Source organism: Mytilus edulis, chromosome 2 (assembly GCF_963676685.1).
Source record: "Mytilus edulis chromosome 2, xbMytEdul2.2, whole genome shotgun sequence".
Classification (NCBI taxonomy): Eukaryota; Metazoa; Mollusca; class Bivalvia; order Mytilida; family Mytilidae; genus Mytilus; species Mytilus edulis.
In genome coordinates, this window is record NC_092345.1 from 22,078,758 (window position 1) to 22,092,025 (window position 13,268).

A 13,268-nucleotide genomic window follows, 5' to 3' on the forward strand; every position below is an offset into this window, starting at 1 on the left:
CAGAGACATACAATTCAATTCTATATTGTTTTATAGACAAGACAATAGACAATATTTTATTGGCACAAACGCATTTACAATAAATGGTAATGACCGAATAGATAAACAATTTGCTATACATGGTAGTAAAATACAAACAATTATATATATATATGTGAATAAACGATTAAAGGTATAATGAAAATCTATTACAATAGATTACTTCTTGCATTTAAACAATTTGTTACGAAAGAGGAAGATAATTTTAGTGCCGTATAAGTTGTATTATTAAGTATAAGATTTATTTTATTTTTATCGCACAATGTGGATATACTTTTTCCTGTAATTTTGAACATTTTTAATACAAAAGTCTCTCTAATACTGGAGTAACCTCTGCAGTGTAGTAGCATGTGCTGTTCATTTTCAACTTCGCCACTTTTACAGATTTCACAAATTCTTTGATCTCTGGGCACTTTTAAATATCTTCCTCTTTCAATGGCAAGGTTATGAGCACTAACTCTTAATTTACATAATGATGATCGATCTGATCTAGTTTTTAAAGCATCAACATAACCTGCCCGTTCACTCATTTTGTAAACACTTTGGAAAAATGTTAATTTTGGATAAGCTGAAATATTTGCATGTTGTTCCTGAAAACCCTGGTCAATTAGTCTTTGTTTTATAAAACCAAACAGGGGTTTAATAGTAAGGTTATCATTTGACAAGTAAAATAAACCTAAGTTTTGAATAATAATATTTATATGCCTTTGTCAGAGACATATATACACATATCATATATATATGTATATATGTCTCTGCCTTTGTTTAGATGTTTACGTCATGACATGGTAAGAGTTGGTCACATGCTGAATATCATCAGAGACATATATAATACTGTCACGGAATGACACCTAACGGAATAAATGGTATAGAATAGACAATTGAACCCATACGGAATTGTTGCTTTTCCTTCCCGATAATATAGGACTTTTATTTTAACTGAACTGGTACTTTTCCGATATCGTTGAAGAAAGGGAAATATATTGAATGGTTTTGAAACCAGGCTGTCAAAAAAAGAAGAAAAATATTTGTTCACTTGTAAAATCTAAAGATTACTCTGTCATTACACCATAGATTAGAACAGATTCAGAATGTCATGTCCTGTAACAATAGAACTTAGGTGAATGCATGATGGTTTTAACTAGAGACATTATACTTATATTAGTCATGAATATATCTAGCCCTTCTGTTTAGAATATATATTTTCACTTTTTTTCATAAGTAACATTGTGCCTATGCTTTAGTCCAAACAGGGACAGTCTATACTGAAGTCCCCGGTCCAAAATTATGATTATTACATCTTTTAAGGCTATTTTTATTTTTGCCTTGACATCTGTGAGGAGGGGGAACAGGACCTATTTTTTGGGACGTCAGGATTGGTTGTTTATAACCCTCTTGCTGCCGGAGGGACACATATGTCCACGGTTAAATTTATGCAAGCTTCACTTCATTGCTGTATCTCTTCAATTAAAAGACCAAAGATTAAAAAGTGCAATGTTTTTCTCCAATGGGTCCCAAATGTAACAGTCATTATGTCGTGACGTCATATATCGAACTACATCATTGTTTGGCATGTTACATCACTAGCGTCGAGCTGTGGTATTTTCTGGCACATGAAATGCAACCTTGAAAAACGGTCGGCAGCAAGAGGGTTAAGCTGGGGATTTCGGGATGGATCCTTTTGGGATCCCACAATTCTTTTTTCGAATGTAGGGATTTAAGCCTGGGATTTCATGATCAGGACCCTCTGATATCTATTTGGGGAATGTCATCTATTGTCCATGTCAATCAATACAGCTCACTTCAATTAAGTGAAGTTCTCAAACCTCTTTCCCAACTTAGTTTATTTTGGCACCTTCTGGAGGAGTGAAAAAAGTGCACTGCAAAATCCTGTTAATTTTTTATTTTTCTAAAACAATAAACAAATTTTAAATTTATTTATCTAGGGCATACTATGCCTTAAAAATTCATCAGATGCTCAGGTTCATCTGTACTCAGAGTAAATTTTGAGGTGAAAATGCAGCCAAAGGGTTCACATGAACCTTAAACAGGTTGGAAACAACCCCCAAATTATATACGGGATATCCCTCAATTGTTTAAATAAGACAGTGTCCCTCAGACAAGGTGTCATTTTGCTGTATTAGAAAAGAAAAAGAAAAACTAGGCTTTTTTTTTACTTAAAAAGGGGAAAGTTCATTACATTTTTACAACTTTTCTAGAAGAGGCCATGGGTTCCCATTATTTTGAATAATAAAGAAGATTTGAAGCCTGTGAATATTGCAAATGTTTTGATAATTAAATACCAGACATTTGCCAGATAGATGTATAGTTCTTGGGGGAAAGTTTCTGCAAATAATATAAATATGTGCCCTTTTATACTAAGAAGTTTTTTTTACAACAAAAACAAACACTTGAAAATAACCCCTGATATTAAAGGGATAGTCATCATATTGAGTGGTATGCTCCCAACCTGGTAAAAGAGAGGCCAAAGTTACCAAAGGGACATTCAAACTCTTTAAGTCGAAAATAAACTGACAACAGATTCTGGCCAAAATTGAAAAAGACCAACAGACAAACAACAGTACTTCACAAAACACAACATAGAAAACTTAAGGCAGTAACACAACTTAACCCCACCAAAAACTTGGGTTATCTGAAAATTTTGCATTTGTGCAAAGTATATTTTTTGTAACTTATTTGAGCGTATTAAAGTATTTCTTCGTTTAGCTCTTGAAAAAAACTTTGATTAAAAAAATGTTAATATGAAACCAGAAGCAACACTGTATACCGGTAGGAATATTTTGACCTCTCATATCTTGAAAATTTACAAGATTGTAAATGTAAAAAGTTAACTTTTGGAGAAGATGAAAGGGAGATAATTCAAACCTTAATAAGAAAATCTAAATTTTCCAAATTTACTTATAAATACAAGTAAATATTACATGACTTGAAGTATTACCGCTGGCTGAGAAGAGAAATCAAAATATGTCCAAAAAATACATACATGTAGCTAGTTATTTCCTACCACAACCATTTCAAATCAGTATCATTTCCTTCCATTAATTTTGAGACCCCTATACAGATGACATTTTAATCTTAAGTCTAATATTTAATTGATCTTTTGCAACAACAAATGCTTTAAATAGAATATTTATACTTTTAATAAAAAAAATTAATGAACATGTAATTGTTTAGATGTGTGGATGTACATGTCAGATTAATAACGGCTGGATTACAACTCTGATGATCCTTTGATTAATAAGAGTAACTGTCCTTTATAATTTTGACAGGACAAAAGGCTTTTTATATTTAAAAAACTAATTTCATTTCTACATGTGTATTTTCAGTGGAGGAGCAGAACTTTTGTTTGATAACAAGAAGAAACTTGAAGTTGTATTACCTGAAAATTCAAATCCATGTAAGTTTTATGTTTGTTAATAGATAGAAAGGGTCAATATTGACATGAATACAAGTTTTTCTTGACATTTAGGAACAACAAATGGAATTATTTGATACTTGGTTAAAAAACCTAACTGTATATATAGTCTTCCAAAAAATACCAAACATAACAAAATATGAAACATTTAAAAAAGACAATCTGATATATCATTAAACAATTGAATAAAACAAACATGAAAGACAGTAAAAAGGCAATCTGATATATGATAAAACAATTGAATAAAACAAACATGAAAGACAGTAAAAAGACAATCTGATATATGATAAAACAATTGAATAAAACAAACATGAAAGACAGTAAAAAGACAATCTGATATATGATAAAACAATTGAATAAAACAAACATGAAAGACAGTAAAAAGACAATCTTATATATCATAAAACAATTGAATAAAACAAACATGAAAGACAGTAAAAAGACAATCTGATATATGATAAAACAATTGAATAAAATACAAACATGAAAGACAGTAAAAGGACAATCTGATATATGATAAAATAATTGAATAAAAAAAACATGAAAGACAGTAAAAAGGCAATCTGATATATCATAAAACAATTGAATAAAACAAACATGAAAGACAGTAAAAAGACAATCTGATATATGATAAAACAATTGAATAAAATACAAACATGAGAGACAGTAAAAAGACAATCTGATATATGATAAAACAATTGAATAAAACAAACATGAAAGACAGTAAAAAGACAATCTGATATATGATAAAACAATTGAATAAAACAAACATGAGAGACAGTAAAAAGACAATCTGATATATGATAAAACAATTGAATAAAACAAACATGAAAGACAGTAAAAAGACAATCTAATATATGATAAAACAATTGAATAAAAAAAACATGAAAGACAGTAAAAAGACAATCTGATATATGATAAAACAATTGAATAAAACAAACATGAAAGACAGTAAAAAGACAATATGATATATGATAAAACAATTGAATAAAACAAACATGAAAGACAGTAAAAAGACAATCTGATATATGATAAAACAATTGAATAAAACAAACATGAAAGACAGTAAAAAGACAATCTGATATATGATAAAACAATTGAATAAAACAAACATGAAAGACAGTAAAAAGACAATCTGATATATGATAAAACAATAATCTGATATATGATAAAACAATTGAATAAAACAAACATGAAAGACAGTAAAAAGACAATCTGATATATGATAAAACAATTGAATAAAACAAACATGAAAGACAGTAAAAAGACAATCTGATATATGATAAAACAATTGAATAAAACAAACATGAAAGACAGTAAAAAGACAATCTGATATATGATAAAACAATTGAATAAAACAAACATGAAAGACAGTAAAAAGACAATCTGATATATGATAAAACAATTGAATAAAACAAACATGAAAGACAGTAAAAAGACAATCTGATATATGATAAAACAATTGAATAAAACAAACATGAAAGACAGTAAAAAGACAATCTGATATATGATAAAACAATTGAATAAAACAAACATGAAAGACAGTAAAAAGACAATCTGATATATGATAAAACAATTGAATAAAACAAACATGAAAGACAGTAAAAAGACAATCTGATATATGATAAAACAATTGAATAAAACAAACATGAAAGACAGTAAAAAGACAATCTGATATATGATACATGTAAAACAATTGAATAAAACAAACATGAAAGACAGTAAAAAGACAATCTGATATATGATACATGTAAAACAATTGAATAAAACAAACATGAAAGACAGTAAAAAGACAATCTGATATATGATAAAACAATTGAATAAAACAAACATGAAAGACAGTAAAAAGACAATCTGATATATGATAAAACAATTGAATAAAACAAACATGAGAGACAGTAAAAAGACAATCTGATATATGATAAAACAATTGAATAAAACGAACATGAAAGACAGTAAAAAGACAATCTGATATATCATAAAACAATGGAATAAAACAAACATGAAAGACAGTAAAAAAACAATCACTGAATAAATGGCTCCTGGCATGGGACAGCCACGAAAAGAATAACGAGAAAATGTGGCCTGAACCTGGAGAATAAGGGTACTGTATGTTAGTTAAGGTAAGAAATGTGGCCTTTCAACAGGTCATCAATGGACCTCTCATTAAGTTGTTGCATGGTTCTATCAGGAGCAGAGAGGGTGGCACCCTGTCTTCTCAAACCATCAAATTTTAAGTTTCCCATTCCTACAGAACTTGGACCCAATAAAAAGAGCCTATTATCTTGGTGCAAAATGATTTTCTGTTTCATCTTTTCAGAAATTACACTTTTATTAGCTCACCTGGTCCGAAGGGCCAAGTGATCTTTTCCAATCACTTTGTGTCCGTCGTCATCTGTCGTCCGTCATCGTTTACTTTTACAAAAATCTTCTCCTCACTACTGGGCCAAATTAATTCAAAATCGGCCACAATCATCATTTGGGTATTTAGTTTAAAAAATGTGTCAGGTGACCCGGCCAACCAACCAAGATGGCCGCCATGGCTAAAAATAGAACATAGGGGTAAAATGCAGTTTTTGGCTTATAACTCAAAAACCAAAGCATTTAGAACAAATCTTAAAGTTTTAAAATTGTTTATCAGGTCAAGATCTATCTGCCCTGAAATTTTCAGATGAATCGGACAACCCGTTGTTGGGTTGCTGCCCCTGAATTGGTAATTTTAAGGAAATTTTACTGTTTTTGGTTATTATCTTGAATATTATTATAGATAGAGATAAACTGTAAACAGCAATAATGTTCAGCAAAGTAAGATTTACAAATAAGTCAACATGACCGAAATGGTCAGTTGACCCTTTTAGGAGTTATTGCCCTTTATAGTCAATTTTTAACCATTTTTCGTAAATCTTAGTAGTCTTTTACAAAAATCTTCTCCTGAAACTATTCGGCCAAATTATTACAAACTTGAACACAATCATCTTTTGGGTATTTAGTTTTAAAAATGTGTCCGGTGACCTGGCCATCCAAACAAGATGGCTGCAACAGCTAAAAATATAACATAGGGGTAACATGCAGTTTTTGGATGATAACTCAAAAACCAAAGCATTTAGAGTAATCTGAATTGAGTAAAATTGTTTATCAGGTCAAGATCTATCTGCCCTGAAATTTTCAGATGAATCAGACAACCTGTTGTTGGGTTGCTGCCCCTGAATTGGTAATTTTAAGGAAATTTTGCTGTTTTTGGTTATTATCTTGAATACTATTATAGATAGAGATAAACTGTAAACAGCAATAGTGTTCAGCAAAGTAAGATTTACAAATAAGTCAACTTGACCGAAATGGTCAATTGACCCCCTAAGGAGTTATTGTCCTTTATAGTCAATTTTTAACAATTTTCATAAAATTTGTAAATTTTTACTAACATTTTCCACTGAAACTACTGGGGCAAGTTCATTATAGATAGAGAAAGTTGTAAGCAGCAAGAATGTTCAGTAAAGTAAGATGTACAAACACATCACTATCACCAAAACACAATTTTTTCATGAATCCATCTGCTTCCTTTGTTTAAAATACACATAGATCAAGGTGAGCGACACAGGCTCTTTAGGGCCTCTAGTTATATTTATTGTAAGAAATTCTAGTCAGTACACAAATGAATGTTCCAATGTAAGTGACAACATACAATATAAAGTCTCATTAAATTATATTAACAGGGACTATCAAAACAATGCTGCCATGGGTAAGAGACAATTTGCTGAAAGAAAGGCCAGAACTTTTTATGCAAGGAGAAACTGTGTAAGTTTTATTTGTAATCGTTTCAGCTAAAAATCCTAAGAACAAATGAATATACTTTACATTGTTTTAAAATTATGTTATCCAAAAGGACAATTAGGAATTTTATCATCAGCACTACTCTAAGTTATTAATCTGTTTACCTTTTTCAATCTCTATTGATATTATATTTGCCAAAAAATATAACTCAAACTCAAAATATCAAAAATATATACGGGAAGTCTGTGCCGCTATTACATGTATATGTAAGTAAAAACTCATCCTTACACATCTGTAACCCTCCCAAATAAGCATCACAAATTAACTAATAAAATTGAGTATGGAAATGGGGAATGTGTCAAAGAGACAACAACCCGACCATAGAATAGACAACAGCAGAAGGTCACGAACAGGTCTTCAATGCAGCGAGAAATTTCCGCACCAGGAGGCGTCCTTCAGCTGGCCCCTAAACAAATATATTAACTAGTTCAGTGATAATGAACGCCATACTAAACTCCAAATTGTACACAAGAAACTAAAATTAAAAATAATACAAGACTAACAAAGGCCAGAGGCTCCTGACTTGGGACAGGCACAAAAATGTGGTGGGGTTAAACATGTTTATGAGATCTCATTTCTTCCCTGTATACCTCTAGCCAATGTAGAAAAGTAAACCCATAACAATACGCACATTAATGTTTATGGACTCTTGGTTTCCTATGCTCTTTCTTCAACTTAGTTATTCATTCGGCCTTCCAGCTGTTTTTGTTTCGAGATCTACTGAATAGTCTTATTAAGATGTAACACATGTCTGGTGTACTAAATTATGATTGACGAGTGGTTTCCTATTGCTTTATTTTATGCTATTCATGAGACTTTTAAAGCTTACCATACAATATGGGTTTTATAGACTCTTTCAATCCTCAAAAAAAATTGTATTCCCAATTCCAAAATAACTAGATGTTTTTATTTACAGGCGTCCTGGTATATTGGTTCTAGTAAATGATGCAGATTGGGAATTAATGGTATGTTTTATTATTATTTATCTTATCTATAATATGAAAGCATTTATGTATTGTGAACATGTTTTTATTACAAAATACTACTTATATATTATATATACATTTATAGCAGCAAAAGATGCTCAATAAATTTTTATTATAATATAAAATTAAGGAAATGTGTTATTATTGCCAATGAGCATGACGAGACAATTATCCACCAGAAATAAAATTCATGGAATGAACACAATTATAGGCAATTGTACAGCCTTCAACAATGAGAAAAACTCAGCTCTAAATGGCCCTGACATAAAATATGTAAAACACTTCAAATTAGAAAAGTAACTTATTAATAACAAAACAGTTTACAACAACAAAAACAAGACATGAACCAACAAAAAATGCTGAACTACAGGATCTTGGTAGCTTTGATAAATATGCTTACATGTAACATTATTGTAAGATTTTCTTTTTTCTGAAATTGTAGTGCCAACGTTTACGCACTGGATCAGTTTTCTGCTAAAATAAAAGAATATTGTGGATTCATTTATTTTTGGGGGTTCCAATTTTCATGGATAAGGGATAATGGTTACTTCTATAAATTAATGATATAAAACTTTTGGGAAACATGTGTTATGTATATCAGAGTAAAATAAATGTATTATTAACCTTCTCTTTGTATTAATTTATACACAGTTTTGTCATCTTGAAATTGAAAAAACTTGAAGTAGACACCAAAGTAATAGCAAATGTGATATTTATACATGTATCTAGCCTTGTACTAATAATTTATTTCATGTAATCTTTAATTAATAGATCCCGGTATTATTGTACGGTACACTTAATTGAAATTAAAAACATATCGACATGACACACTACTTTTTGTGGCTATAAGGAATAATATAAAATAGAAATCATCACATTTGAGTGACTATCTATAAATAACATATTATAAATGATGTTTCTTAAGAAGTCATGACATGAGGGCAAAAGCATGAAGATGGAGAATTTTAAAAGAAGATGCCATGTTTTTTAGCTCACCTGGCCCGAAGGGCCGAGTGAGCTTTTCTCATCACTTGGCGTCCGGCGTCCGGCGTCCGTCGTCTGGCGTCTGTCGTCGTCCGTCGTCCGGCGTCGTTAACTTTTACAAAAATCTTCTCCTCTGAAACTACTGGGCCAAATCAAACCAAACTTGGCCACAATCATCATTGGGGTATCTAGTTTTAAAAATGTGTGGCGTGACCCGGTCAACAGACCAAGATGGCCGCCACGGCTAAAAATAGAACATAGGGGTAAAATGCAGTTTTTGGCTTATAACTCAAAAACCAAAGCATTTAGAGCAAATCTGACATGGGGTAAAAATGTTTATCAGGTCAAGATCTATCTCCCCTGAAATTTTCAGATGAATCGGTCAATCGGTTGTTGGGTTGCTGCCCCTGAATTGGTAATTTTGAGGAAATTTTGCTGTTTTTGGTTATTATCTTGAATATTATTATAGATAGAGATAAACTGTAAACAGCAATAATGTTCAGCAAAGTAAGATCTACAAATAAGTCAACATGACCAAAATGGTCAGTTGACCCGTTTAGGAGTTATTGCCCTTTATAGTCAATTTTTAACCATTTTTCGTTAATTAAAGTAATCTTTTAAAAAAATCTTCTCCTCTGAAACTACTGGGCCAAATTAATCCAAACTTGGCCACAATCATCTTTGGGGTATCTAGTTTAAAAAAATGTGTGGCGTGACCTGGTCAACCAACCAAGATGGCCGCCACGGCTAAAAATAGAACAAAGGGGTAAAATGCAGTTTTTGGCTTATAACTCAAAAACCAAAGCATTTTGAGGAAATCTGACGTGGGATAAAAATGTTTATCAGGTCAAGATCTATCTGCCCTGAAATTTTCAGATGAATCGGTCAATCGGTTGTTGGGTTGCTGCCCCTGAATTGGTAATTTTGAGGAAATTTTGCTGTTTTTGGTTATTATCTTGAATATTATTATAGATAGAGATAAACTGTAAACAGCAATAATGTTCAGCAAAGTAAGATCTACAAATAAGTCAACATGACCAAAATGGTCAGTTGACCCGTTTAGGAGTTATTGCCCTTTATAGTCAATCTTTAACCATTTTTCATAAATCTAAGTAATCTTTTACAAAATCTCCACTGAAACTACTAGGCCACAATCATCTTTGGGGTATCTAGTTTGAAAAATGTGTCCGATGACCTGGCCATTCAACCAAGATGGCCGCCACGGCTAAAAATAGAACATAGGGGTAAAATGCAGTTTTTGGCTTATAACTATGAAACCAAAGCATCTAGAGCAAATCTGACAAGAAGTTTAATTGTTAATCAAGTCAATATCTATCTGCCATGAATTTTTCTGATGAATTGGACAACTGGTTGTTGGGTTGCTGCCCTCCAATTGGTAATTTTTAAAGAAATTTTGCCGTTTTTGGTTATCTTGAATACTATTATAGATAGCGATAAACTGTAAACAGCAATAATGTTCAGCAAAGTAAGATCTACAAATAAGTCAACATGACCTAAATGGTCAATTGACCCCTTAAGGAGTTATTGCCCTTTATAGTCAATTTTTAACAATTTTCATTAATTTGGTAAATTTATGTAAATTTTTACCAAATATAGTTCTCTGTTACTAATGGGCAAAGTTCATTATAGATATAATTGTAAGAAGCAAAATCGTTCAGTAAAGTAAGAACTTCAAACACATCACCATCACCAAAATACAATTTTGTCATGAATCCATTTGTGTCCTTTGTTTAATATGCACATAGACCAAGGTGAGCGACACAGGCTCTTTAGAGCCTCTAGTTTATATCTTTTATCCCACGTCTAATTCTAGTTTTATATTGTTTTGTTTACAGGGAGAGTTGGATTACAGTTTACAGCCAAATGACAGAATAGTGTTTATATCTACTCTACATGGAGGGTGATTGTTCCATTGACAGATGAATTTAACTCAATATGATTTGGTATATTTGGTGTATGGAATGCTTTGAGAGTATCCTATGTTAGGAATGATTTCAAACTATTTTACATGGATTTGTTGGAAGCTACCAAGAAAAGCAATTTATATTCTTCTAAACAATTTGTGATTCATTATTAACTGATATATATGAATGAAAATTCCAATAGAAATATAATCAATTCTTCTTTTTAAAGTAGTTATTACTTCTACCATAGTGTGTTTTTCTTTTCCTGCCTACAACAAAAGCTGCAGAATATGAGAAATAAAGATGCTGATCTGGCAACAGCAGTATATTTGTATAAAATGTTGCTAGAAAACACCTGCAACATTGTCAATCCTTGACTGAATTTTACAATTTATATTCAGCGTGGATGTTTAGTATTACATGTATTACTATTATTTAATTATAATGCTGATTATAAGGTTTTATCTTTCTAAATCTTTCTGTTTGAATCAGTCCTGGTTTTTGTAGAGTGATATCTAACCTTTTAAAAGCCTAATATTTCATAAGGTAGAAGAATTGGATCCTTCATACTTTGTATGTAGATGCCTTATGTTATGAGATTTTAGTCCCTCATGTCTATTGTTGTTGACCTTATGGTTTTCATGGTTCAGTGACTACTTGGAAAAAAAATTAAAATTTTTAGCATTCTTAATTTCTCTCTTTTTATAAAAGAGTAATAGGATAACTTTATTTTGTATGTGTGTACTTGCAAGGTCCTCATGCCCGTCATTCAGTTATCACTTTGACCTCATTTCATGGATTAGTGAACAAGGTTAAGTTATCATGGTAAAGTCCATATCTCGGACACTTTAAGCAAGAGGTCCATTAAATTTTGTGTATAAAATGATTGTAAGGTGCACATGTCCTACTGGCAGGTGTCCATATGACCGTGGCCTCATTTTCATAGTTCAGTTGTTATTTTTTTTGGTGTTTTGGTCTGTTTTTCTAACACTGTATGCAATAGGTCTACTGTATTTTGTGTATGGAATGATTTTAAGGTGTGCATGTCCATCTGACCTTGACCTCATTTTCATTGTTCAGTGATTAAAGATAAGTTTTTGTGTTTTGCTGTTTTTCTAAAACCATGCAAAAGGTCAACTATATTTGGTGTTTGAAAATATTTTAGGATGTACATATCAGTCTGGCATGTCTTATCTGACCTTGACCTCATTTTTACAGTTCATTGGTCAATGATAACTAGGTTTTTGGTCTGCTTTTCTAATACTTATAGGTTTAAGTCAACTATATTTGTGTATGGAAGGTAAGGTGTTTTTGTCTGTCTTACAATTATCATCTTAACCATGATCTCATTATCATAGTTCGTTGGTCAATCTTTATAAGTTTTCCTAGTTTAGTTTGTTTCTTAGATACCACATGTATATGCAAATGATCAACTATATTAAAGTATGCTATGGTTGTAAGGTGTACATGTCTGTCTGGCAGGGTTCATCTGACCTTGGCCTCATTTTCTTGGTTCATTGATAAATTTCAAGTTTTCCTGGTTAATATAAAAAAGATGTGGTATGATTGCCAATAAGCTAACTCTCCACAAGAGACCAAAAGACACAAGAAATAAGCAACTATAGGTCATGGTACGGCCTTCAACAATGAGCAATCTAAGTTTGATTCTTCAATGTGTAAGCATATTTATTGTATTTAATTAATAAAAGGTGTACATGTATTTCCAGTTAGTTTATCTGACCTTGGCCTCATTTTCTTGAATCATGTTAAATTGATGCCGTAGTTGATGAAAAGTTTTACATTTAGGAGGATAAACCTAATATCAATGGTTAGTAAAGAAGGCGAGACATTCCAGCCTTTGCACTCAACCAGAAACTACTTGTTAATATATATTTTTTTGGTCAATAATGAATTTTATCTATTTTCAACCATGACAAGAAAAAGTGAGGAAAACTGAGTTATTTGGAGTGTAAACCTAAAGTGCCCTTGGACTTCTCCATAGGGGACTAATAAATGGAAGAACCTTGATGTTGAGGATTTACATTATCAAAATAAGACTATAAAATTGAA

The 13,268-nt window shown here is 31.4% G+C and overlaps 1 protein-coding gene across 1 annotated transcript; it reads left to right on the forward strand.

The window, feature by feature from the left end:
• The first annotated feature begins 980 nt into the window (after positions 1-980).
• LOC139511730 (ubiquitin-related modifier 1-like) lies at positions 981-11,408 on the forward strand. The gene is made up of 5 exons (XM_071298772.1): positions 981-1,159; positions 3,387-3,457; positions 7,186-7,267; positions 8,220-8,268; positions 11,130-11,408. The coding sequence occupies exons 1-5, from the start codon at positions 1,131-1,133 to the stop codon at positions 11,196-11,198; spliced, it is 300 nt and encodes a 99-aa protein (XP_071154873.1). The 5' UTR covers positions 981-1,130; the 3' UTR covers positions 11,199-11,408.
• Positions 11,409-13,268: the final 1,860 nt, after the last annotated feature.